At 45.4% G+C, this 25587-nt stretch overlaps 1 protein-coding gene and 1 long non-coding RNA gene across 3 annotated transcripts; one reads left to right on the forward strand and one right to left on the reverse strand.

Moving 5' to 3' along the window:
• Nucleotides 1–256: 256 nt before the first annotated feature.
• On the reverse strand, nt 257–4170 carry LOC122220493. Its single transcript, XR_006202890.1, has 3 exons — nt 4083–4170; nt 1147–1234; nt 257–391 (listed from the first exon to the last, which is right to left on the reverse strand). It is a non-coding gene; the product is annotated as an uncharacterized LOC122220493 (long non-coding RNA).
• Nucleotides 4171–7535: 3365 nt separating this feature from the next.
• IYD (iodotyrosine deiodinase) lies at nt 7536–25281 on the forward strand. Of its 2 annotated transcripts, XR_006202889.1 has the most exons (6): nt 7619–7796; nt 17110–17301; nt 19572–19731; nt 23102–23258; nt 23346–23756; nt 25021–25103. XR_006202889.1 is itself a non-coding variant. In XM_042940072.1 (5 exons), the coding sequence occupies exons 1-5, from the start codon at nt 7619–7621 to the stop codon at nt 25201–25203; spliced, it is 870 nt and encodes a 289-aa protein (XP_042796006.1). In that variant the 5' UTR covers nt 7536–7618; the 3' UTR covers nt 25204–25281. The 2 variants fall into 2 exon arrangements, 1 of the variants encoding a protein (XP_042796006.1); XM_042940072.1 differs by lacking the exon at nt 23346–23756 and having other exon boundaries at nt 7536–7796; nt 25021–25281.
• Nucleotides 25282–25587: the final 306 nt, after the last annotated feature.

A 25587-nucleotide genomic window follows, 5' to 3' on the forward strand; every position in this document is an offset into this window, starting at 1 on the left:
TAAAAAATAAAAAAATAAAATAAAATAATAAAAAAAAAAAAAAAAAAAAAAAAAAAAAAAAGCCTAGCAACCAATGCCTTTATCAAGAGCCACCTTGTTTGGTCAAAATAGTGCCTCATAATTTATTCTCAGAGGAGAAGTAAGATTGAGAAACAATTACTCGTTCTGACTTTTTTTTTTTTTTTTTTTTACTTTGCAGAAAAGTGATAATAAATCTCTATTGGGAAAGCAAATACCGTATTGGTAAATGCTACATAATATTGCTCTGGAACATGCCATTTCCCCGTTAAAACAACATTTGCGACTAATATCATGCCAGAGTTTTTGTCATCTTGTCGAGAATGGATGTAATCTTGTTTGTGACTAAGTTCTTTCGGATAAAGACATTGTTCTGAAAAGAGAACATAATGCAATGGTTGGAGAATTCCCGTCATTTTTCTTTTGTGGACCCTAATCCGCGACCTGGTAGCATTGCGTGGTAGGATGTTGCTCGGGCGAGGAGAAGGAACACTTGGAAAATCCCCAACCTCAGTGGTCCTGTTTTGATAAGGGCAGAGACAGTCACACTCGAAGAGTCACATTCCGGAACAATCCCCCGCTTTGTGAGAACCGTGTTTTCTTTCAAGCTCTTTTCCTGAGAGCTCTTTCTAGTGAAGAGTCTCTTCCTCCAGGGAAATCATCACTGACTCCACATCAGTGCTCACTGGGTTAAATACCACAGGAAACCTGTGGAAACCCCCCACTCTCTCCCCCAGGGAAAGTAGGGAGTGAGACAAGGCATGGCTTGGAGTATGTGATTTGCTGGGAGAAAGGGGGGTTGTAATTTTTGATTCCCATTCTCCAACCCCCATGTCCAGACCTTCTCACCTCCACCTCCTCCAGATCTCGTGCGGCCGTTTGCTCTTCCCAGCCCCTCAACCCCCCCATGCCCCCCACCCCAACCCCCCACTCCCCCATTAGACTCCGTGAGCTCTCTTCTGAGAGGCTGCGCTCACTCTTTGGTTGGCCTTTCTGGCCACGGTCTCTATCAGCACCTGGTTTTGTCGCCATATTCGTCTTCCCCAATGAGGGTTTAAAAGCATCACTTCCATTCTTAAAACTTTGAATTTGTATTTACTGGGAGTTTAGTACGTGCAGGATCCTTACTGAGACACCATACAGGAAAAACTTTCAATAAACATTTGATGTTTACAACGCATCGCTCTTCCATACAGTGTAGAGAGCTTGAAGCCTACTTTAAGAAAAAAAAAAAAAAAAGTAATGAATAAAACATTTTCGAATTTTTCTTTTTGTCTTCCAACTTCACACTTGAACTGAGATAAGATTCTGGTGTAGACACAGGCATATCCTATTTTAAACCTTTGGCTCGAACACTTTCTATAACACTTGCTAAATGAGCATGAGATAGAAATGCTTGGTAACAGTGTGCTGAGTGAATCATTAGAACGGTGTTACTTCGCTCAATGCCCCGAGAAGTCGCTTTCCTGGAAAGTTCTCTTTCACCTCGTTTGACTCCTGCAAATACGCTTGTGGGATTTAGGAACGAAATGGGGACGGAGTTAATCAGATTTAACATCAGCGCTGAAAATGAAAAATGTGTTTTCTAGAATAGAATTCTTCACAGTATGGCCTGTGGACTGGCCAGCCCGTTCATTCTTGGTTATGAGTCACAACATGAGATACGAGGCATATGCTGGGATGTAAATTCAGATAGACCAACCAAGTTACCACACACACTGTTTGGGCCAACTGATCTCCCCCCCCGCCCCCCCCCCCCAACTTTTTTTGTAATAAGACTTTCTCAAGGAAGAGAGAACAACATGTTGATTACATCACTCTGGGCACAAGCTCCTTGAGTAGCACTGTCCCAGAAGAGTCTGTCAAAGCTCAGTGGAAGCCATGTTTTCTGTGGATCCTGTCCTCTCTCAGGCCGAATGAGGGCCCCTGAGTGCACATCTATTATAGCACTCATCTGATGGTATTGTAATGGTCTTTTTAGGGTATCACAGAGTATGTATGTAGTATCGATTTAGTATCTATTTTTTAGTTATAAAAATAGCACATCTAAGCCATAAAAAGGAATGAAATTCTGATACATGTTAACCCATGGATGGACCTTCAACTTTATGCTAAGTGAAAGACACGGGCACAAAGGGACAAATGTTGTCAATTCCACTTGTCTCAGGTATCTAGAGTAGTCACGATCACAGGGACGGGAAGCAGAGTAGCGGTTACCAGGGGCTGGGAAGGGGAAATTGGGAGGTTATTGCTTAATTACTTCTGTTTGGGATGACGAAATCATTTTGGAAATAGTAGTGATGGGTGTACGACATTAATAGTGTACTGGATGTTACTGAACTGTAAACTTAAAAAAAGCAAAAATAGGGGCACCTGGGTGGTTCAGTGGGTTGAGGATCTGACTCTTGATTTTGGCTCAGGTCACGGTATCAATGTTTCATGAGTTCAAGCCCCGCATCTGGCTCTGCATTAATGGCATGGAGCTTGCTCGGGATTCTCTCTCTCCCTCTCTCTCTCTGACCCTCCTTCACTCACGATCTCTCTGTCAGGATAAATAAATAAACTTAAAAGAGGCTAAAGTAGTAAATTTTATGTTGTTATACTTTATCAAGTGCTGGTTGAAGGAAATTCAAATATTGTACACATATGGAAGGCAGTCAATGAGAGGCTGGAGAGAGGTATTTCCGCCCCCAGTCCCCCAAACCACAGGGGAATGTCCCAGGAGATTCTGGAACTATGCAAAGGGGCAGGTGATTGGTTGAGAATTGTGTTCTGGGCTTGGAAGAGAGAGGACAGAAGTAGGGAGACAGGGTGTTTCGTGTGGAGGCCTCTTGTACCATGCCTGTTGTCTGAGACTGTACCTTTTGGTGAAATCCAGTGAGAAAGGGGCCCACCTCAGGGCCCAGACACCTCTTCTCCTATATCAGGGCACACTGAGGGTACCCAGGGAAAGGGAGGGTAAAGACATTTCTAATTGTCTCCATTTTAAAATGGTAGAGGTTGAATTGTCTTGATAGCAAAATTAAGTTTTCTGCCACTCCGTGGAAATGAAGTAATGAAAGCAGACAATGAATCTGAAGTGAGTAATAAAAAATCATCACCATAGGGGCATCTGGGTGACTCAGTCAGTTAAGCATCCGACTTCCAGTCAGGTCATGATCTCACGGTTTGTGGGTTTGAGCCCCGTGTCGGGCTCTGTGCTGACAGCTCAGAGCCTGGAGGCTGCTTCGGATTGTTTCTCCCTCTCTCTCTGCCTCTCTCTCAAAAATAAATAAACATTAAAAGTTTTTTTTTTAAAAATCATCATCATAAATCGTGGAAAGTGTCTCATAACATCCTGCACGGCATCTACCCTCAGGACCCATTTCCAGCTCCTAACCTGACAAGGCAAAGCATTGGGACAACGATTATCCCAGGATGCTTTAGGACTACTCAAAGTAGAGAGGTGTATTGGGCCTTCCCCAAATCAGCAGTATAGCATCTCTGACTCCCAACACCACAGGCTTTGTTTCTAAAGTAAAACTGATTTGAAATCATGATATTATCAGAGGCCTTTACTATAAAGCCTGGTGGTAACTATGGAGAATTTTACGGTCCTGACTTTATTATGAGTGGGCAGCCTGGTCATGGGATTGTGTTGGTTGTAGACGGCTGTGAGGACCCATTCAGCCTGGTTCAGGTGAGTATGGTAGGGATTCACATGAAGTGAAAGGGGATAGTCACGAAGAAATCTAAGAACAAGAGCCTTAGGGAGGCCACCCTTCACTGAGACCAGAACCGCAAGGTGCTTTGGGATAAAAGGTGGCTTGGGTCCTGAAGTTTGGGAGCTGTGTGCCTGCCTTCCGGACGTCACCTTTCACTGCCTCAGCTCCTCTGCACCGTTCCTCCTTCTCACCGTTTACCTGAAAACAACTGCTAAATTCCTTTATTCTGTGCTGGACATATTTTTAAACCTCTTGTCTGTGTTCCCCCTAAGCTGAGCATAGTCCATGGGACGCCATCTTAGCTCAAGCTGCTATACCAAAAATACTGAGTGACTTAAACAATAAACATGTATTTCTCACAGTTCTGGGGGCTGAGAAGCCCAAGATCAAGGAGCTAGTAGATTTGGTGGCTGGTTGAGGACCTGCTCCCTGGTTCACAGGCAGCCATGCTGTGTTCTCACACGGTGGAGAGAGAGCTAGCTAGCTCTGTGGTCTCTCCTTCTAAGAGCACTAATGTCATAATGAGGGCTCTATCTCATGACCTCATTGCTTCCTAAAGGCCCCATCTCCAAATACCATCACATTGGAATCGGGGTTTCAGCATGTGAATTTGAGGGGGACGCAAACATTCAGTTCATAAATTCCCACCTTCCCTTCCCCAGTCAAACCCGTCGGGCTCCAGTACATGTTGAGGTAATGGTCCTAGCTTGCTATGGAAAAGTAAATGACATGGAGAGGTTTTAGGCTAACACACAAGGGTTATTTCTAGCCCATTTATATAACACTGACCTTAGTTCGGTATATTACTTGATCTCCTTGTCCTTCATTTTCTTTGTGTAACGGGACCTATTGCACAGGTCGTGGTGAAGCATATGTGAGTTAATATGTATAAAGGGCTAAGAGGACCTGATAAGCACTCAGTAAGTGTCAGCTGTTACTCACCTGTCACCCCCTTCCCCATTCCATTTAGGGTAAAGAAAATAATCTAAGTGACCCACAGAACCCAGCATCATCTAGCATCTTCTACCTAGCATTCTCTTAACATCAGCTGGCTCCCTGCATCCCCTGTGCCTGCCACCATTTCAATCCCCGGAGGTGCCAGCTCCTCCCAAAGCACAGGCCTTGCCTACACCTGCCCCTCTGCCTGGAAGGTTCTTTCCTCCTCTTGCTACTTAATCGATTCCCACTCAGGGTTCCAACCTCAGCTCAAACGTTCCTTCCTCTAGGAAATCTCCAGTCTCACTGAATTAGCCAAACCATGCTCTATTCTTTTCCCTAATAGTTGTTATGGAAGTTGAAATGTGACATTAGTTGGTGACGTTTGAACCTGTCTGTCTCCCCCTTAGCCCATGGCTCCACCATGGCAGGTACTGTCTGTTCTGCCCACCATTTTATTGCCAGCACATAATGCAATACCTTTCACGTTGATCCTAAAAATATGTTGAATGAATGAGTGAGCGGATGGCTAAGGGAACAAATGATCACCCTACTTTTCTTCTCTGCCTTGAGCCAAGCAATTCACGGTAAGGGTCTTCTTTTCCCACTGCAAGTTGCCAAACATGATAAAAAGCATCTATCCAGCATGGTTTGCCTTACATTTTTTTTTTTTTATCCTTCAGGGTTATGGATTGTTTCAGAATTCTCCCAAAGACTTGTTTTCCTGGGCACATGATCTGAAACCAAGGAGGCTTAAGTAACACCTTAATGAGCCAACCAGCCACTCAGTGTATACTATTTGTGACCGGTACTCCCTCCTGAGATGGGGGTGGGCGGGGACTGCCCATGCCCTGTACCTACCAGCGTGCTATAATAAATTCTCCCCCCTCCCCCCTCCCCATTTCCTTGGCTTCCTCTTGGCCTGGCACTGATACGAGTTGGGCTCTGTGGTTACCGAAACAGCGGATCACTCCTCTTCTTTGAGGATAAGGAGCCATGTGGGCTGAAACAAAGCTAGACCTGGGACCTACCGGGGACTGACGCATTCGCCACCAACGGCCCCTCCCTCTGTCTTTCCACATGACCTGCAAGGTACATCTTACTTCCAGGTTTTGCCTCTCTCTGCATGTTTGACCTGCTCCGCTCTTGTTACTGAGTCGTTTATTTACTCTGTACTTGTGGTGGGATGAAAAGATGAGTTGGGCCACAGCATGGGTTGCCATGCATCACGTGGACCAGCTGCCTTGGGTCAGGGGTGGAGTTGGATCAAACTGGACTATGCATGGCCACCTCTGATGTCCTTTCAGAGGAGCTCAGGAGGGGACTTCCCTTAAAAGAGCTGTGGGCATGGCGGGTGGGACCACCCCAGCTACAGTGTCTCCTATGGAGTCCAGTTTTTCCATCGTAAATGTCCACAATACAATTACAAAATGTACACAGTTCTCTGCAGTTAGAACCAGTATCATATACATTAAAAGAATATCTGTCTATTGCAAAAAGAAATATTAAAATATATAATAAAATTAAAACATAGAAAGACTATTAAGATAGCATTTATTTAAATTTTTTGAATAGGTAATATAATCACAACAGTTAAAAATTCAAAAATTATGGAATAGTATACAGTAACAATTCTCTCTCCCACCCTTGTCCCCCGTCCATCCAATACCACACCCCATCCACAAGAAGTAGCCACTGTTGTTTCTTAACCTTTTTTTTAAAATAAATATAGACTCCAAAGAAATTGAAAAACTAGTACAGAGAACTCCCAATATAACCACTGTTTTAAATTTATAGTATAAGTCTTCATAAAATGTTATGAATATACAAGCACATATAAATATGTAGTATTTTCTGCTGTTTTTATTCCGATGGTTCATATTATACATAATTGCATATCTTGCTGCTATAGACTGGGGGATGTGATGATATGAGGAGGTAGGGCCTTCGGGGGTGACTTAGGTTTCTGTGAAGCTGTGAGGTCATAAGGGTGAAGCCCTCCTGAGTAAGACTAGTGCCCTTACAAAAAAAGGCATGAGAGAGAGAGTCTCACTTTTCTGCCATATGAGGACACAGTAAGAAAGCAACCACCTTCAAATCAGGAAGAGCACCCTCACCGGGAATCAAACTGGCCCCCACCTTGATCTTGGAGTTCCCAGCCTCCAAGAAGGTGGGGAAAAAAAAAATTCTGCTTAAGCCACCTCACCTATGATATTTTTGTTATAGCGACCCAATCCAACATTTGCTAAACAAATGTTAACACATTTGCTTAAAAACTGAAACAAACAAACAAACCCTACGTAAGTTAGCTAATTAACCAAACTGTCATTTTAGGGTTTTTTTAGGTCACTTTTCCTGGATCAAAGTTTTTCTCCAATGCAAAATATGATCATTTTTCTGCTCTATCTGTTGTCTTAGGCTTTGTTAAAAAATATATATCAAAACCTCGGGGCAGGGTTTCACAAATATGATGTTTTTAAAATGCAGACTATCAGGCCTTTTTCCTGGAAATTTTCTTTCACTAGATGTGAGTTGGGGCCTGGAAATCTCCCCTTTTAAAAACAAGTTCCCCAGGGGATTCCTAGCTTCTGGCAAGTTGAGGACACATTGCTCTCGGAGAAAAGTTAAACAGGAGGAAGATTAAACACCTTCTACCACTGTTAGCAACCCCTAGCGCATTCAACTATTTACTCACATTCTGGAACTTATTGTCTATGCCTATATTTCTTGGGCACACGATTTTAAAAAGCGAATGCACCTGGGCATTACCAAACCCACAACACACCCCCAGTGCACACGCTGTGATCTTTGCTCCTTTGCAAAGTCCTCTGAGAGTCACAGAGTTCACCCTGTCCCTCCCACAGCTCCCTCTTCCTTCATTCCTCGTTCCTGTCTCTGTTTGTTTAAGTGCAGTGTGGGAAGTGTGTGTGCTGTTCAGAGTGAGAGTCAGTCTTACGACCATGTTTTTCCTGACTCCAGTCCTGGTAGCAGTTGTCTGCATTTTGATCGTGTGGATCTTTAAGAATGGTGATGGAAGCAGCAAGAGACGGAAGAGGGAGCCCAGAGCCAGGGCCGAGGTTCGTCCCTGGGTGGATGAGGACCTAAAAGACAATACTGATCTCCACCAAGGGGAAGAAGGTAAGGACACTGGCCAGGCTACTGAGCTTCTCCTGTTTGCGTTTTTCTGATGAGCAGGGCTTCTGGGGAGGAGGAAACACGTGCGGGTCAGTTTCATCATCAGCCTCTACTATGTCATCAGAGACAGATCATTTCTCTCAGGGGAAACCTGCTGGCACCAACCCACCCTTGATTTCTGGATCAAGAGTCAGTAAAGAGCTGTTGAGAGGCTGACATTTTCCCTAGCTCCATTCCTGCTCTGGCTGTTAAAATCTTGGCCAAGGGGCACATCACAGGCTGGTGGTGGCCATGGGGAAAGGGGTCGTGGGTTTGTTTGTTTTTTTTAATGTTTATCTATTTATTTTGAGAGGAGGGGAGTGCAGAAAGAGCAAGAGAGAGAATCCCAAGCAGGTTCCGCGCTATCAGCACAGAGCCCGATACGGGGCTCAGTCTCACGAACCACGACATCACGACCTGACCCGAAATCAGGAGTCAGACGCTGAACTGACTAAGCCACCCAAGTGCCCCCAGAGTGGCCAGGTTTTAATCAAGGACTTGGAAATGCAAAATGTGGCATCGATCTAGGGGCTCACTACTCTTCCTTGTGCCAGTCGCCCTGTGTCCTCAAAGCTTGGGTGTTCAACTTAGTGGACAAGGCAAGAAGTAGGCAACAATCAGCGAGTAATGAGGGGCTGAAGGGATCATCAGGGCCTTCAAAGAGGTGCGGGGAGCGTGGGGGTGCAACAGAGAAAGGACGAATCGGGCCTGGCCAATTAATAGGACCTGAAGAGCAATGGTTAGGAGGCACCTCAGATGAGAGGAGCAGAACGAGCGTAAGAGCAGGGACGGACCCTCTGAGAAAAATGTGGAGGAGATGGGAAGACCTCAGTGGTAAAGGCGGTGGGGGGAAGGGGGGAAGTGAAATGGGGTGGTGACCATGGGCCCAGTCCTGGCTGATCTGAGGATGAAGAGGTGGTAAGGAAGCAGGCAGGGAGACGTTCTTGAGGAGCCTTGAGTGATCAGTGTTGGATGTGCCTCAGAGGTGGGTTCGTGGGATGGACTCGATTTGGAAGAGGCTCAGTGATTCTCAGCTGGACCGGTGCTGCCCCCGCCTGGGAAGAGGCCACCTGGACATGCGTGTGGGTGTGTTCGTGTATGGGCACGTATGTGTGCACATGTTCTGAGTTGCCCTGATCTCAGGATTGGGGGTGCGGTATACAGCTGGCGCCCAGTGCGGGGAGCCAGCAATGCTGAATGTACTGCAGAAAATTCAAGCCCAGGCAGCCTCTTGGCAGGGCTCCCTCTCAGTCTCTCGCTGAAGGACATCCCCCCCGAATGCCAATCCTGCCCAGTTGAGAAGCACTTTTCTTGAACAAAGGGACATCCGTTATGAAGCCGCGTGGTGGCTTGCCCGGGTAAGGTTGGCCTGGTTGGTGGTGGCAGTGGGAACGCAGAGGAAGGAGTGAGTCAGGGCGAAGTTAAAGAAAGAACAACGGGGGTTGGTAATAAATTGAATCTGGGGAGAAGGAGAGGGTTAAGCGCTGGAGGCTGGCCGAGGTGGAAGGACCCTATCATACATGGGGGAGGGGAGAAGAGCTAGGCAAGAGAGGATGTTGAACATAGACAAAGACGTGTTGGATTTGAGAAGGTGACACATCTAAGCAGAAAGGGAGAAGGGGTCCAGGCGAGGGATCCAGGTTGCAGACACGGGTTGGATAGTCCCAGCACAGGGTGGTACTTGGAACTTATAAAGCTGATGAGTTCTCTAACGGGATATTTGCTGGTGATAAGACTGAGCATAGAACGGGGGGCACCCGCAACTAAGAGGATCTGTGGTGGGAAAAAGGGACCGCAGAAAAGACCACCTGGGGAAGGAACTCCAGGATATGGACAACAACAGGCTCTTAACAGAACACTGGCTGTGTCCACTTAGCATCGCGTTTTATGTATAGTAAACCACTCAATCTTCAAGCCAATACAGCAGCGTGGGCACTATGATTATCCCCATATTAAAGATAGGGAAACTGGGGCTCAAATCCGCTAAGTCACCTGCCCAAGTAGGTAGTGATAGAGCCAGGATCCAGGCACATAGCCAGCTGTTAGACTGCATTTCTCATAGGAGAATAACCTAGAACAGAGAGGGCAGGAGATGACCAGCGGGCCTAAAAATTCCCTGCGAGATCAGAGGTAGTGTGCCTTAAGGAAAGCCCACTCAATCTGCAGACTTTGGGGGTACAAGAGGGGTTGATAAGGCCGGTGGGGAACCAGGGACCTGGGGCTGGACTGAACGTTGAGAACACAGAGCAAAGCTGTGTGGCCCTGTCTCGTTCTGCTTGTTCATTTTTGCAAAATCCTCTGCCTCGTTCTTCGTTCCTCACATGGAAGAATAAATTGCACCTTTAGTGGCCTCCTCAGCAGCCATGGGCACCTCTGCCCAGAATGTAGGGTTCAGTCTCTTGTCGGAATTTTTCTTGTTCACTTAAGCGACACCTACTGAGGTCTCAGAGGTGATGGGTGAGAAGCAACTTTTAAACCCAGGTTTCTCTGCCACCCGAGTCCCTGCGTCTAACCCCTGGATGGGTAGATACGGTCTAAGAGAGGATTCAGTGCTGGCACTGAAGGTTCAGAGGGGACCGGGTAGGGGTATCAGCTGGAGAACCGAAAGGATTCCATTACTGAAGAAACATGGAGATGCTTTTGATGACGGCAAATGGACACCAGATTCAAACCAGGTGGAAATTAATTACAAGAGACAAAACAATAAAATAAGGATTATAGGCCATTCTAGTGCGAGTTTAAGGAAAATAAGGGTACCAACCCAACCTCCTCCAGCTTTGGCTCGCAAAGAATGCTTACTCCACCGAATCAGCATGCGTGTGAGCTGCTTGGAAAATAAATTCGGCCTAATTCAGAATAAATAGACATTCGGCACAGGCTTCCTTTAGGGAGCAGTCAAACGTGGGTCTTGTTAATATTTTCTTGTTCAACTGTAGCAGAGGTCTAAGGAGGAGAAATGACAAAGAGGAAGGCTCGGATTGTCTCCCTGAAGTGAGCCATAAATCCTGTACAAACATGCTCTAGTCAGGCCCAGGTTCTTGGAAGCTCGTGGAAATGGAGATAGGAAGAGAAGATAGAGGGAACACATCTCATCAGGATGTGTTTGTTTTGATACTGGCGGGGATATGTCTTCACTTAGCTTTACTGACCATCCAAAAACTACTGTCCTCATTGAAATTTGGTCCCGGATTGTCTAGTCACTACTAAGAAAGGCTAGTGTTAGGGGTGCCTGTGTGGCTCAGTTGGTTAAGCGTCGGACTTTGGCTCGGGTCATGATCTCACAGCTTATGAGTTCGAGCCCGCATTAGACTCTGTGCTGACAGCTCAGAGCCTGGAGCCTGCATCAGATTTTGTGTCTTCCCTCTCTCTCTGCCCCTCCCTTGCTTGCTCTCTCTCTCTCTCTCAAAAATAAACATTAAAAAATTTTTTTTTCAAGGAAAGGCTTGTGTTAGCAATTTTATATGGTTCTACCTAACACACTGTGTAACTTCCAAGTGAGAAAAGATAAAATGGGGAAAACTCAGTCATACCAGTGGAAAGCAGGAAAGGTAGTGGAGGAGAGAGGCAAGAAAAAACCATGTGTTAGAAAAGTGAGCTCAGTGATGAGGATAGATATATACATAGATACGCATGTATGCATATGTATATAATTTTACAAATCTCACACACAAATTGATACATCTCTGTATGCATATGTATATGTATGGGATATATTTGTATGTAGAGAATGGTAATAAGCAATTTCAGGGTTTGTGGCTGGCCGTTACAAAAAAAAAAAAAAAAAGGCCTGTGTTAAAATTATGGCCTGTGTGGGTAACACCTGAGAATTAAAATGTTCCCACAGACTTGGGGAAGGACAGTTTTTTTATGTACCCATGATAATGAGCAGCCGTTGGAAGAGGTTTCAAACCTGTTCAACGAATAGAGGACAACTCACCTCAGTAAAAGCTTAGCAAACCCACCAATCAGTGGCAGCCTCTTACCTCTGAAAGCCAATCAGGGATGGATTCACTTCAGTACCAGCCCCTCTGGGCGCCAACCAATCAACAACAGTTTCAAACAAGTAACGCTGTTCCTACAGATGATATCAATCTTTTTACACTCCAGGGAATCCACTAATTCCTGAACTCCAAGCTTCTCAACCAAGTGGTGGGCTAGAGCTAGACAATGGGAGGAGCAAGAACCAACTGTTAAATATTCAGGAACATGGTGAGCCATTTTTCACTCATCAGCTTAACGTCAGGCCATGATGGGAGTATTTGCTCAATGGAAATTGGCAAGTGCTGCAAATCAGGCCTCCTCACCCCTCTCCTGGGGCTGGTTTGCCAGCACACCACTGCCAAAAATACCCCAAAATACTATAAAAGGTCAACACTCTACTGTGTTCACAGAGATTCTCCTTTGATATAGGAAGGAACAAGTCTGGCTTTGTCTTTGCATTTCATTATCCTTTGACACCTACACCCATTAATACTTTTACATGGCTAATTTTGAAAGGTTAGTTTACCAAGATTCCTGTAAGACCTTAAGGTTTTAGGGCAAAGGGCAGGTAGATTGAGATGAGAGATTAGCAAAGGGAAAGGACTTGAATGGAGTCATTGTCTTTGAGATCAAGTCCGGGGGAGCCCTAGGGGGGAGGGTGGACCAACACAGGGGGCACTGGGGATACCACAAGAGATGATGGGGCTCAGAAACAAGTTCTGTCAAATTCATTCAGGATAGCACAGGGGAGGAAAAATTTCTCTCTACCAGTCAAGATTCTTACATCTGATCTAAGAATTAAATTGCCATGAGACGGATTAATAGGCGGGAACAAACAATTACATGTGCCTACAGTTTCAATAATAAAATTGAGACCCAAAGAAATGATCAAGGCAGGCAGATTTTACACATTTTAGACAGAGACAATAAACTTGTGAGGAATCAACAGGACAAAGAAATGTTTGGGAGCTTCAATTAGTAAGAAATTCTAAACAGAATTTGGGCTGAGGTAGTAGATTAGTAAAAAGTAACAAGATTTGTTTCTAAAGCTTTCTTGGCTGTAAAGTTCATGTCTCTGGCGATAAGGATCTCTCTCTACTTTCTGGTACAGGGAGAGTACCTTTCATATGAGAGATTTATTCTCTGCTTTCAGAGACAGAGGTCACAGTGTCTTTCCTGTACTGGCTATTTCCTAAGTAGCTTCAGTTCAAAATAATCAGTATGCCCTTGTGGCACATTTTGGGGCAGCCTGCCCTGCCCTGAGTCCCTACAAAAGCATGGCTCTATTCAAGAACTTTCTACTAACCACCCCCCCGATTCCTCAGGCCCCACACACCTCGGGAGCTGCTGGTGAAATATACTGCAGGGAGCTGGACAGTTGACAGCCCTACGTGGAAACAGAGTGACGGCTAAGGCAGCTGGGAAGGAGGTGTTCTCAGGGCAGGTGTGGAGCCCTGACCTCGCGTCATCCTCACCTTCAGCATTTGTCTCCTGCAAGAGCTGCCTCCCTCTCAGCCATATTAATATTGCTTCTCAATGTTCCCCAAAATGCCAAGAAGGGGACAAGGATGATGTGACACAAACTGGCCTTCTAGCTTCATAGCTAGAAACTAGTTGGCTCATTTGCAAAGATTTTGAAGTAGAACTCCAAAAACACAAAAGCAATTTACGTGGAGATGCAGCCCCAAACGAACAAACACAAAAATACCTCTGTGTTAACCATGAGAGAATACACACGGCCTAGAGCTTCTTGGCTGTTGGACCTAATGGTGCAGTTTAGAGATCCTTGGCATTAAAGCAATGATGAAAGGTGAATTGTCCTGGGTGTCAATACCAAACCCCAAGTGTGGCAGTATAGGTTGCGATCAAAACGTAGACTATAATAGCATCCATTTGTTTTGAAATATGTGGGCTTTATGCTCGAATGAATCCTCTAGAGAGGCTTGGCTGGTGTAGCGTGGAGGCAGAATGACTAGAGTTTACAGAGGCTGTTCTCTCCTCTTGGAGTGAGGAGGTCAGGGGGGAGGGAAAAGGTGGTACCTTTGGTATCGGTTCACTGCCCTGCAGTTCCCTGGGTGCCTTCTCTCCAAGCCTGCCCCCTTCCTCCCCCCCACCCCTCCACTGGCAAAATGTAGACCATCTGCCCTGGGAGAGGCTCCAGGAACAGCAAGCCTTTCAGGACAATCCATTGACTGGCCATTCATCTACCCTGCTCGCTGATAACATCCAGGCAGCTGCTGCTTCATTCTGCTACAGTGGGAATGTTTACCTTGGACTTTAAGAGCTGTGGAAACTGCCAAGTCATGAACCTGGGCTGGCTTTAGTTTATACAAATGCTGAATAGATATTAAGAGTTGGTAACTTGTCTCTCACACGGTTAGTGAGGCATTTCATGCATTTACTCATTTACCACTTGCTAAGGACAGAAGTCGCCAGACTTCGTAACAAATGACGTGAAAGGATGCACGGGCGTTAAAAGTCTGTTTACACATTTGCTAAGTTCAGGGTTGGCATTGATGACATCTGGGTTGGGTTCAGAATCGACTGCCAGAAACCTGTAGGTGTTTGCTGCCCCTCCCCCATCATACCCGCCTCATTTAACTGAGCAACTGTTGATGGTCCTTCTCATTAAATGTGTGAACTGCCCTGGCTGCTAGTAAACTTTATACAGATAAAGAAGTTTCTCACTAACAGTGGTGAGGAAACCACAGTACTTGCTGGTATTGTCATTGGGGTTTTCAGCGTCTTTGAAGTCATTTCTTCTTGACTTTCCCTCCCGGGTCAGTCTTCCGAGAGAGCAAGGAGTGAAGTACAGTATGTGCATGCGAGTGAAGGAGAAAGGTAATTCTCTACCTGAACTCCACCTGGAACGTCCCAGACCCTCAGGGCCAGGCACTGGATCCCTTTTGCTCTTTTCTTCTGTTCCTGTTGTCATTCTCATCTTTATATGAGGGTTCCCAAAGTCCCACCTTCTGGACTCAGACTTTTACTTTCACACTTGACATCTTTTTTTTTTTTTAATATATATTTTTTAATGTTTATTCACTTCTTGAGAGACAGAGACAGAGTTTGAGCAGGGCAGGGGCAGAGAGAGAGAGAGAGAGAGAGACAGAATCTAAAGCAGGCTCCAGGCTCTGAGCTGTCAGCACAGAGCCTGATGCGGGGCTCAAACCCACAAACTGCAAGATCATGACCTGAGCCGAAGTCGGATACTTAACCGACTGAGCCACCCAGGCACCCCTCACGCTTGACATCTTTGCTTGAACAACTCACAGGCATCTCTAATGTGATAGACTGATGATTCATACCCCTACTTCCCCCAGATGGCTCATTGCTCATCCTCTGTCTCAGTAGATGGTCCCACTCTCTCCTCAGGTGCTAAAGCCCACCCCCTGGAACTCATCTCTAGTCTCTCTCTCCCACCACTCCTGACCACACACCTCGGCAGGTCTTACCATTTGTATCTCCAGGATCTCCAAGAATTTGTCATTCTTTTGTGGCCCACCTAGTCCGGGCCAGCATTCTGCCCTGGCTTCTCAGTGGTGTCTCGACCACTTCACTTTTGTCTCCCTCCAATATATATATCACTCTGCTTTGTTTTTTCTCACTCTTATGTTTTCTATCTATTAGTTTCTCCTTGCTCTAGATATTTCCTTCTGAGTTATCTTCCAGTTCGCTAATTTTTTTCTTTAGGTATGTATAAATCCTAAATCCATTCTGCTTTAAATCCATCCATTAAGTTCTTAATTCTGTTACTTTAATTTTCAGTTTTAGAAGTTTAGTTTCTCATATTTTCTTTGTCACTTTTTGTCATTTCCTGTACCCTACAGATCTATGAGTTCTAAATATAGTAATCGTAGTTGTTTTATCTTTTGAGTCTGATACTTCCAATATTTGGAGACATAGGAAATCTGATTCTGTTTTTAAACATCAATTCTGTTGTTTCTTGCTCAAAATGTTTTGTTTCTTTTTATGCCTGATTGTATTTGGTGCATCGCTGGTAATTATACTTAAAATTACTTGTGTATTGACATTTGCTCTTGCTAGGCAATGGAGGTATTTTCAGGCAGGACCACCTAATTCCAAGTTCAAGTTTGAGGCAGGACCCACCAAATGGTATTACCCCTTGGGGGCTGATTTATTTAGAATTCATTCTTTCTTTGAGGATGTGATCTTGGGGTCCCAGCTTATTAGCCTTCCCATTGTGTATAGGCCTGGGCTTTGATTCCTATCATCCTCAATCCCTGAAAATATGAAAATAAAAATTCAAATATGTAGAGATTGACAAGTACTGTCAGAAGAAATGTGGCTTCTGTGCTACCCACCTGCAGATTCGTATTTCCCTTCAGTTTTGGCTTGGGAATTTCTTACTACACTGTCAGCAATATACTGATTTTTTTAAAAAGACTTTAAAAGTACTTTATTTCATGATTTTACTGGTTTTCAGCTCATGCGAGATTGTTTCAAACAAACTAGTTCACCATTGATGGAAATTTTCATTCCTCATCTTTGTGTAGGTAAAACTTTCTTTTTCTTGATTTATAACCAGTGGAATTTGGATAGTCAGTAGTCAAGACCAGAGTTCAGAATTCTGTAGACCAATACTTTTCATTTTTTATTGACTCTTTTGAGCTGATAATCTTGCAGACATTTTTGAGAACTTTAATTCTTTCTCCCCACTGGCCATCTTATGACTGTAGGAGAGGAGAAATAATATTCCCTCTATCTTTTAGGTTCTTGGCTGAGACCCCTCCCCCCTCCCCCCCATAATAAAAGATAGATTAAGAGGAGAAAAAGAAATAGGAGCTTAATCACATGTATACCTACCGTATACATGGGACAGGCCCAGGAAACTTGAGTGAGTCCCTGAAATGGCCCAAGTCACTACTTAAATACAATTTTCAACTAAAGACAAAAGAAAGACATTAGGGGAAGGGGATCCAGTTAGGGGAGGTTATCAAGAAAAGCACAGTGTTTTAAGCTGGGGTAAGGCGGTTGTACAGATTTAAGTCCACCTTCTCCATTGATAAGACTTTCATGCCAGGGTCATCCTTTCCTTCTTGGTACAGGGAAGGCTTGTGGGTGGGGATTTCCTTCACAAAAGTACACGTCCCTTACAAAAAGGTAACTTCTACTCTGGTTTTCAGCACTTTTCTTGTGTCTTTTGTTTCTTAAAAATTATCGGCTCAAAATAATCCTTGTGCCAAAGAGGCGTACCACGGGGTGACATATTCTGCTCTCCTTCGTGACCAAGAAGTGCAATTTAGTTTGTTGCCTTTTTTGTTCTTATTTGTAGATGCCAATGACCGGCAAGAGTCAGAGGAAGACGTCGAACATATTCCATTCTCCCACACCCGGTATCCTGAGAAGGAAATGGTGAAGAGATCCCAGGAATTTTATGCACTTCTCAGCAAAAGACGGTCTGTGAGATTCATAAGTAGTGAGCAAGTCCCCATGGAAGTCATTGATAATGTCATCAAAACAGCAGGTCTGTAACTGCACGTTGTGCTTTTGAGAATGTCAGCTGTAAGTCACAATATTGGAGCACTACTGAAGTTCAAACACACTGAATAAAGCCTAGGGTGATACGTTTATTTATAAAATCTTACCCTGGTGTTGACTGACTGCCAGAAACATAACGATTTCCGCTTTCTACAAACTTTTGACTATTACAAACTACCTGGGACCAGATGTGACAACAGTTTAAAACTTCTGAAATTACTGAATATTAGGATCTTTTATTAAAAATAAAAATTTCTGAACATACTATTATGCATTGGAAGAGAAACATCCCCTTACTTTACCCCCCTCTTAAAATACATTCACACACACACACACACACACACACACACACACAGGCTCACTCACATTTGTACATTTCTCTTTTCAGAACCAAATTTTTTAGATTACACGCTCTAGTACTATTTTCTAATAAACTAGCAAAATTTACCTACATGAATTTGCAAAGTAAACCACAGCAAGACAAACCCATTTTCTTTTTTTTTTTTTTTAACGTTTATTTATTTTTGAGACAGAGAGAGACAGAGCATGAACGGGGGAAGGGTCAGAGAAAGAGGGAGACACAGAATCTGAAACAGGCTCCAGGCTCTGAGCCGTCAGCCCAGAGCCTGATGCGGGGCTCGAACTCACGGACCGTGAGATCATGACCTGAGCTGAAATCAGACGCTTAACCGACTGAGCCACCCAGGCACCCCAAGACAAACCCATTTTCAACATGAATTGATATTTCCACAGAGGAAAATAAAAGAATTATAGAAAAAAGGGGGGAAGCAGATGTCAGAGAAATCCCCTATTTGAGAGTCTCCTCTGATTGGAGTATTACTCCTATATAAATCACATTTAAGTTCATTTGCAAAGATTATTGCATGGCCATTGTGAATGGGCTTTACGTTTAGCTCTTGACTTGCATTTCACAATCCACTCATGCTGTCTTGACTGTAGGGAGTGTGGGTGACAACAAGAGCCCCATCAAGCAGGCAGTCCTGACCCCCCTGGTGTAGAGCTTCTGCCATTAACTTACTCACCAGGAAGAATGGAATAGTTGCTTCTGAAATAACCTATTCGTGGGTCCTTGTGGTCTGTGGCTGGGAACAGCGGGCCATCTCTAAGACAGCAGGGTGACACCTAGATCAGAAGTTGGGCCTGGTTGGAGTCTGAAAGGGGATTCTAGCTCCTTGGGCACTGAGATACACTACTAAGCTCTGTACCAGGATCCTGGGGCTGATCCAAGTGTGGGCTGAGGCTTCCCATAGCCCATGAGAGCTGGGAGACAGGTTCTTGTGTACTGAGCACCCAGGGCCAAGAGTTCTCATGTGTCTCCAGTGGGACCACAAACCCCACAGTGCTGCCTTCAGCGTCCTGATACAGGTACCAAACAATGTATAGTTGAGTTACTTCTCGTGAGTGGTGTTTTCCTTTTATTTAAAGTTTGTTTATTTATTTTGAGAGAGAGAGAAAGAGAGAGAGTGAGCCAGCCGGGGAGGGGCAGAGAGAAAGGGAGAGAACCCCAAGCAGGTTCCACCAGCCCAGAGCTCACCTCCGTGCTCGAACCCCTGAACCTCGAGATCATGACCCCAGCCGAAGTCAAGAGTCAGGCAACCAACTGACTGATCCACCCAGGCGTCCCTCTCATGGGTGTTTTAAAAGCCATTTGACCATTTCAATGTTACCATTTTCAACGAGCTTCATGACTCTATCCTTTTCTAAGAATATCAAGGGGCACTTGGGTGGCTCAGTCGGTTACGTGCTCGACTCCTGGTATCGGTGCAAGTCAATGATCTCACGGTTTGTGAGTTGGAGCCCCACATCGATTCCCTCTCTCCCCCTCTCTCTCTGCCCCTCTCCCTGTCATGCTTTCTCTCCAAATAAATCATCTTAGAAAAATAATATCAAAACAAACAACATTTTGGAGCATCTGGGCTGTTAGAATTTCCCTTCTGGCTTCCCTTAGTTCCCTTACATGGGAATGTTTCCCCCCCACATACTTAGAGAAGTGGTGATAAATCCCCCATAGCCCTGGAACCACTGGCCTCGACCTCAGTTAGTTGGTTTGTAGCCCCTAAAGTGAGGCAGAATGAAACAGAGAGGACAGCCACGTACCAGAATCCGTGACCAAGCACTTTGCTCACCAGGTGATTGAACTTCGTTTTCAGCGAGTGTGAGTTACTATACCCATTCTTAATGACCATTCTCACATTTTCGTGTTTCCATTCCTGCTTTTAATGTTATGGATGATAGGAACTGCCCCAAGTGGGGCCCACACGGAGCCCTGGGCCTTTGTGGTTGTGAAGGACCCGGACGTGAAACATAAGATTCGGGAGATCATCGAGGAGGAGGAAGAAATAAACTATTTGAAAAGGATGGGACGCCAATGGGTTACGGACCTGAAGAAACTGAGGTACAAGAGTTGATGGGATGATTAACCTCTTCTGTGCCTTAGTTTCCTCATCTGGAAAATGGGACTACCTAGGATTTACTTCGTTATGAAAATTAAATGTGCAAGCCTGCTTGTAAGCACATAGAATGGTGATGACAAGGAGGAAGTGGCATCATTGGTAAACAAACAGTCTTCCACCCAAGTAGTCGTAAACACACCTTTGAGGACTCACTTCGCTTTTCTCCCATCTAGAGTGTAAGATCGTGGCATAAAGATGTCTCGGGACCTTGGCTGAAGTAAATTACATTTGCTAAAGTGATAACACCTTCCAAGTAATCTTAGCACATGGTTAGTAAGAGCAAACAATCCGTGCAAGTATGGCATCTCTTAGGCATCAGTAACTGTGTGGGCTTCCTTATCTCTAGGAAAGAAGCGTAGGGGAACTCACTGTAACTAGGTTTAAGCCTGAGCCCTCGCGCCCTGGGGGAGGCCCTGCAGGTGTCCATTTTCTCTCATAGCTGCCCCTGCCAGCCATGTGTGGAGTCCTGTTTGCCCATTGAGGGGCAGTCATCCCTCATAATGTCTCAGATGCATTCCATAACTTCTCTGTCACTTTTGTCATCACGGCCGTCACCGTCCATTGTTTAGACTCTGCTTTGTCATTTACGGAGTCCGGAGTCCGCTTTATAAGCACGGCCCTCCCCACGAAGGCCACTTCCTTTCCCCTCCAGCGCGCTCTGAGGCTGAGTGTGAGAAGGGACAATGGGCAGAGATGTTGGTTTTTCTTTCTGAGAAGGGAAGCTTGCTCTAGTCTTTGGCATTTGGAGTGCAAGGGCGCTCACACCGCTGGTCCCAGCCGCCGGCCTTCTTCGGTGGCCAGTCCTGGGGTGTTATGGGGTGTTATCTGACACCCCAGTGTGACACAAGCTTGTGATAAGAGAAAAGCAAGAAAAGGCGACCAGGTTGCAGCCCTGGGGGCAAGGGAGGAGTATTCAGGGCTGGGTGATGAGAAGAGGGTCTCTTGGCTCTTTTCCTGTTTCATTTATTTGGCCCCAGAGGTCATTTTCTTACCTAAGATGTTTAAACCCTATTAAACAGACGCCCTTATGGAAGTGTAACTTATTACCATGCTCTGGAAGTAGTGCAGAATATTAATAAGAAATATAAAAATCTCGCTGCATATTCATGGGAAAAATGGGATGGATAAAAGTTGAGTTCCTACCCTTAGAGAGATGTCCTGCTCTATGCGTGCACAGTGCTTACAAAACGCTGCTGGCCCCTGACGTTTTCCCCAATGAAGGCAGAATTAGTCGCTCTCTTGTCTCTGTGCTCAAAGCCCCTAATAGGTACCTTCTGTGCATCTAAAATGGCCATTTCATCACATAGCATTTTGCTTATTGGCTTACTTTTCTTCTCATTGCATAGGCCATATTTTAGAAACCTTATGGACTTTCTTTGCGGGCGATACGAACACGCGCATATATACATAAAACGCTAGGGGTCCAGGTTTAAAAATGTCTTACACCATCTAGCGTAGTGCGGTTGCAGAGTAGGCAGTTGAATAGATGTTAAATTGAGCTGCAAATGAACATATATCCTGACATCCTAGGCAGAAGGTGCTAGTTGTCCCTTTATTAATAAGTCTCACTGCCGTATTTTTATCCACGGTCATGTGATGTCATAATAAATTCTTGTGAACCTGAGCAAGCCAGAAATATTAGATACCAGTGTACACTTAGACCCCCAAAAAAATAAGTACAAAAATCATTAAAAAGTATTCATCTGCGTTTGAACAAAGGCACACTGCTTCATCTCTGTCTTACATTAATTTCTTTTGAATTATTCACTGCAACATAATATCGGTGACCATAATAATGCTAACACACACACAGCAATGTGTACTGGGTACTTTTCTAAGCCCTTAATATATTTGACCGATATCACCCTCACGATAGCTGTATGAGGTGAATGTTGGACAGCACGTTTTACATATGCGGGAACTGAGCCAAGGGAGGTCGAGCAGGTTGCCCAGCATGACAAAACCCGTCGGGCTCCCCGAGTTTATCTTCTTTCTGAACAACAAGCGTTCTTCCTCTTCGTGAGGAGAAGAGAATTGGTAACAGCCCAATGTGACGAAACTGGCTGAAGCGTGAGAAGGCAGCTTGGAAAATGTGACCTGTAGAAGTTAATAGCATAAGAGGAACCATAGAAAACCGCACAAGTGAGTTTAGTATGTTTGAAAATAGTGACGCACAGCTAGGCTTAAGGTGAAATCACCTCTTGTTTATTAATGACATAATGTGGCCCAAGAAAAATTCTAACGTATATCATTGCATGAGTAGCACTTTGAGTGTCTGAGCTAGAATAAAGCTTTCGCCAAATGTATGGATTAGGGTAACGGGATGGAGAAAGATATGCTCCTTAGCTGGCAAGCAAGACTCTCAACTTCGTATTTATACCTCACGTGAATTATCTCCCACTCTCACAAAGTTCACTTCCTTTTCTCCATCACTGGGCTGGCAACATCACCATCTTTGCACCTGTCATTTTGGTTAAACTTCACCATCACCTTTTTCTTCTCCTTTGCTTCTGTACCAGACCTGTCAGTTCCAGCTTCTACGCCTTCCCGAATTCCCTTGGCCCATTGCTATTGTCTACCTTCTGGTCCCCCTTGAGCTTGCCCCTTGCCCACACCAATCTACCTCTTCCTAAAACAGATCTGATCATGTGATGCTTCTGCTCAGAAGCTTATAGTCCCTCTCCATCACCTCCCACACGAAGTCCAGGACTCTGCAAAATCCGTGCGTAACCTTCCAGCCCACCCGTGCTCCACCTCGCACCCCATCCGCCAGCCTATCGGGCTTCTGGAAACTCCCCGACCTGCCAAGCGTCCTCCGTCCTGACTCTGCCTTTACTCGTTGACTCACTAAGATGTCCTTCCCCAGTGCCCCTCTCCATCCAGTCTCCAGCACCCCACCTCGAGGGAAACTTTGGAAACGCTCTTCTAATATTCTTATTCGAAATTACCAACGCTTCATTTGGAGGGTTCCTAATGCAACTGACTTATATTTCTTTAATATCACCTACCGGGTTTTAGCTTGCTAAATTTTACACACTGCCTTCTGGGTTATAGGCTCCTTGTTTGTGCCTTTGCATTTCATGTGCCTTGCTACACTAGGCCCTCGTTAACACATGCTTATTGAATTGAATGACCTTGGACAGAACACTATAGCGAAGACACAAGTAAACAACCGAAAGCCTTTTTTTTTCCATTTAAACATAAAAGACAGGAAGTGCTTTTATTTTAGATGTAAATAAGGTTGTAAAGGGGAAAAAAAAGAACAAAACTCATTAAGAGCAAAGTCTCTGGATTATCTTTCTTTCGCTTCAGAACCAATTGGGTTAAGGAGTACTTGGACACAGCACCTGTTCTGATTCTGATTTTCAAACAAGTACATGGTGTTGCGGCAAGTGGCAAAAGAAAGGTCCACTACTACAATGAGATCAGTGTTTCCATTGCTTGTGGCATCCTCCTGGCTGCTCTTCAGGTATGTTACCCACCCCCCCCCCCATCCCGCCCCAAAGAGAGGAGCGATCCTGGAAAGCCAAACAGTGGCCTTATTCACAAATTTCAGCGGAGTTTCTATTTGAGAGACACTTGGAAGCTGTTCATCTAAAGTCGAACTCCTAAGACACGTAGCTTGGTGTGAAAAACGCCCCTGGAAACCTGGTGCAACGTGCTAGAATCCTCTTCTGGAAACATCACTTGAGGCTCAGAAAAATGGCCACTGCGTTTGCCTTCGTCTGTAACGACACGAAGCTCCAAGGGTTTCGGCAGGCATGCTGCCTTGCTGGGCTCGCTGTCGTCCGAGCCGGTGGCATGATTAAAAAGCTATAAAGAGAAGGCTCTCCCAGAGCTCCTTCCCTGGAAAGTCGAGCTTACGTGGCCTTGCACTGGAAAGACATCTACGTGCTTTAAACAATTCCATCTCGGCGGTATGTGGGGTCGCTGGAGCAATGCTAAGCATGAAACAGAGCAGATTGAGGTACACCTTTTACAGGATTCAGTTCATTCACTCAACTCCTTCTGTGTGGCAGGTCCGAGGGGAGGGGGGAGGGCACCAGGGAGGTCTTGCCTCATGAACTGTGCGTGCATTCTGGCGGGGACTGGGGTCCTGGGGTAGAGAGAGACAGTGAGCACGTAAAAGAAACGAGGCAAACAAGATGGTAAGTGAGAGTGATCATACTTCCAAGCGACAATCGAGTCCAAAAAACTACACGCTTCTTCACTAACTCGAAGCAAACTTTATATGGCGAAAATACCTTGCAAAATACAGTCGTGGCTAACACAAAAGAGGAAGAGGCTTTTAGATTACTTGAAAAGTTTACCTAGAGAAAGTGGCATCTCACTTCCTCCCTAATGCTGTGAGCATGCAGATAAAGGAAGTGATGTGCAACATCGGACCACGCGGATGCCCCGTTCATTCATTCATCTGCCGGAAGAAGCAAAGGGTTCAGAGATTTTTGAGCTCTGAATCAGCAGCCTTGTCACGTTAGTGTTGAGTTTGCTGCCCTCTAGCGTCGCCTCAGGCATGATTCTGAGCGTAGGTCCTATTTGCGAGGGAGGAAAGAGGAATCTTCCTGATGCTCCCCATCTGCACAGATCGCATAGCGACCGGACCAAAGAGCCTGTCCTGTAGGACTCTCAAAGGCAGTTCTAGAACTTCTGTCTGGCTCAGGCTTAGCGGTGACCCTCTGATTGGGAAATCAGAGGGGAGGGAGGTAGCTTGGGAAGCATCTTGAAGCTGCATGTGATTTTTATTAGGTGTTTATTATCCGGAGGGGCTCGTAGACAGGTTGAGGGAGTAATGCCAGGCTGTTGAGCCTCTGTCACTGGACGTAGGTATTTTCGGCTGGGGTGGTCCTCCGCCTGCATTGCTGGTTATATAAGCATAGGAACTCCCTGTTGTTTGAGGGTATACCCCTTCCTTGGGTATATTTGGACCCCCCAAATTTCCTTCCATGAAATAACCATTCCTGTGTCTTAACCATCAATGACGAATAGGACGAGTATTTTTCTTCTTCAAGAAGCTTCTTACTGTTTGGTTCAAAGAATGTGGTGACTAGGGAGGTTGAGGAGAACAGGTGAGGTTTAAGGTCCACCTGCCCAAGCTGGCGGGCTCTTTGCTGCCCAGCTGCAGGGAAATGATGGGACAAGCAGGCCTAATGGGGACCGGAATGTCCCCAGGCCACAAGCAAAGTCGTGACTTCCATTGAGTTGACACTGTATTCTCTCCCCTTCTGTCGTAGAATGCGGGACTGGTGACTGTCACCACCACACCTCTCAACTGTGGTCCCCGTCTGAGGGTGCTCCTGGGCCGCCCCACAAACGAAAAGCTGCTGATGCTCCTCCCCGTGGGATACGCCAGCAAAGAGGCCACGGTGCCCAACCTAACGCGGAAGCCCGTGGATCAGATCAGGGTGATCGTGTAGGCGGGAGCCCATCTGGGATGCGGACAGACGACGGCCTGGTCCTCTCTTGTCCCTCTTGGGTCTGCGGGCTGCTCTTCCCACGGGTGTTAGGTCTCCCCAGCACCTCCCTCCGCTCAAGAAACCTTTCCGCAGGAGTCTGAGAAGCTCCTAGCGTGACGAGGTGAACATATTATAGTAAGAGGACGACAGGTGCTTGTCTTTCATTTCCCATCTGCTTTGGGGATGCATGCAAATTTTACTAAGAACAATTGCAGGATTTTAAAACTGTTCCCGAAAAATCCCTGGTGATTCTTTTTCTCTCTGACACCCTAAAAGCTCGTATACAGCAAAGATTCATCAGAGAGTTTAATGTGGCCCCAAGAACTCAGCTACGTGATCGTTCTT

Source organism: Panthera leo, chromosome B2 (assembly GCF_018350215.1).
Source record: "Panthera leo isolate Ple1 chromosome B2, P.leo_Ple1_pat1.1, whole genome shotgun sequence".
Taxonomy (NCBI): domain Eukaryota; kingdom Metazoa; phylum Chordata; class Mammalia; order Carnivora; family Felidae; genus Panthera; species Panthera leo.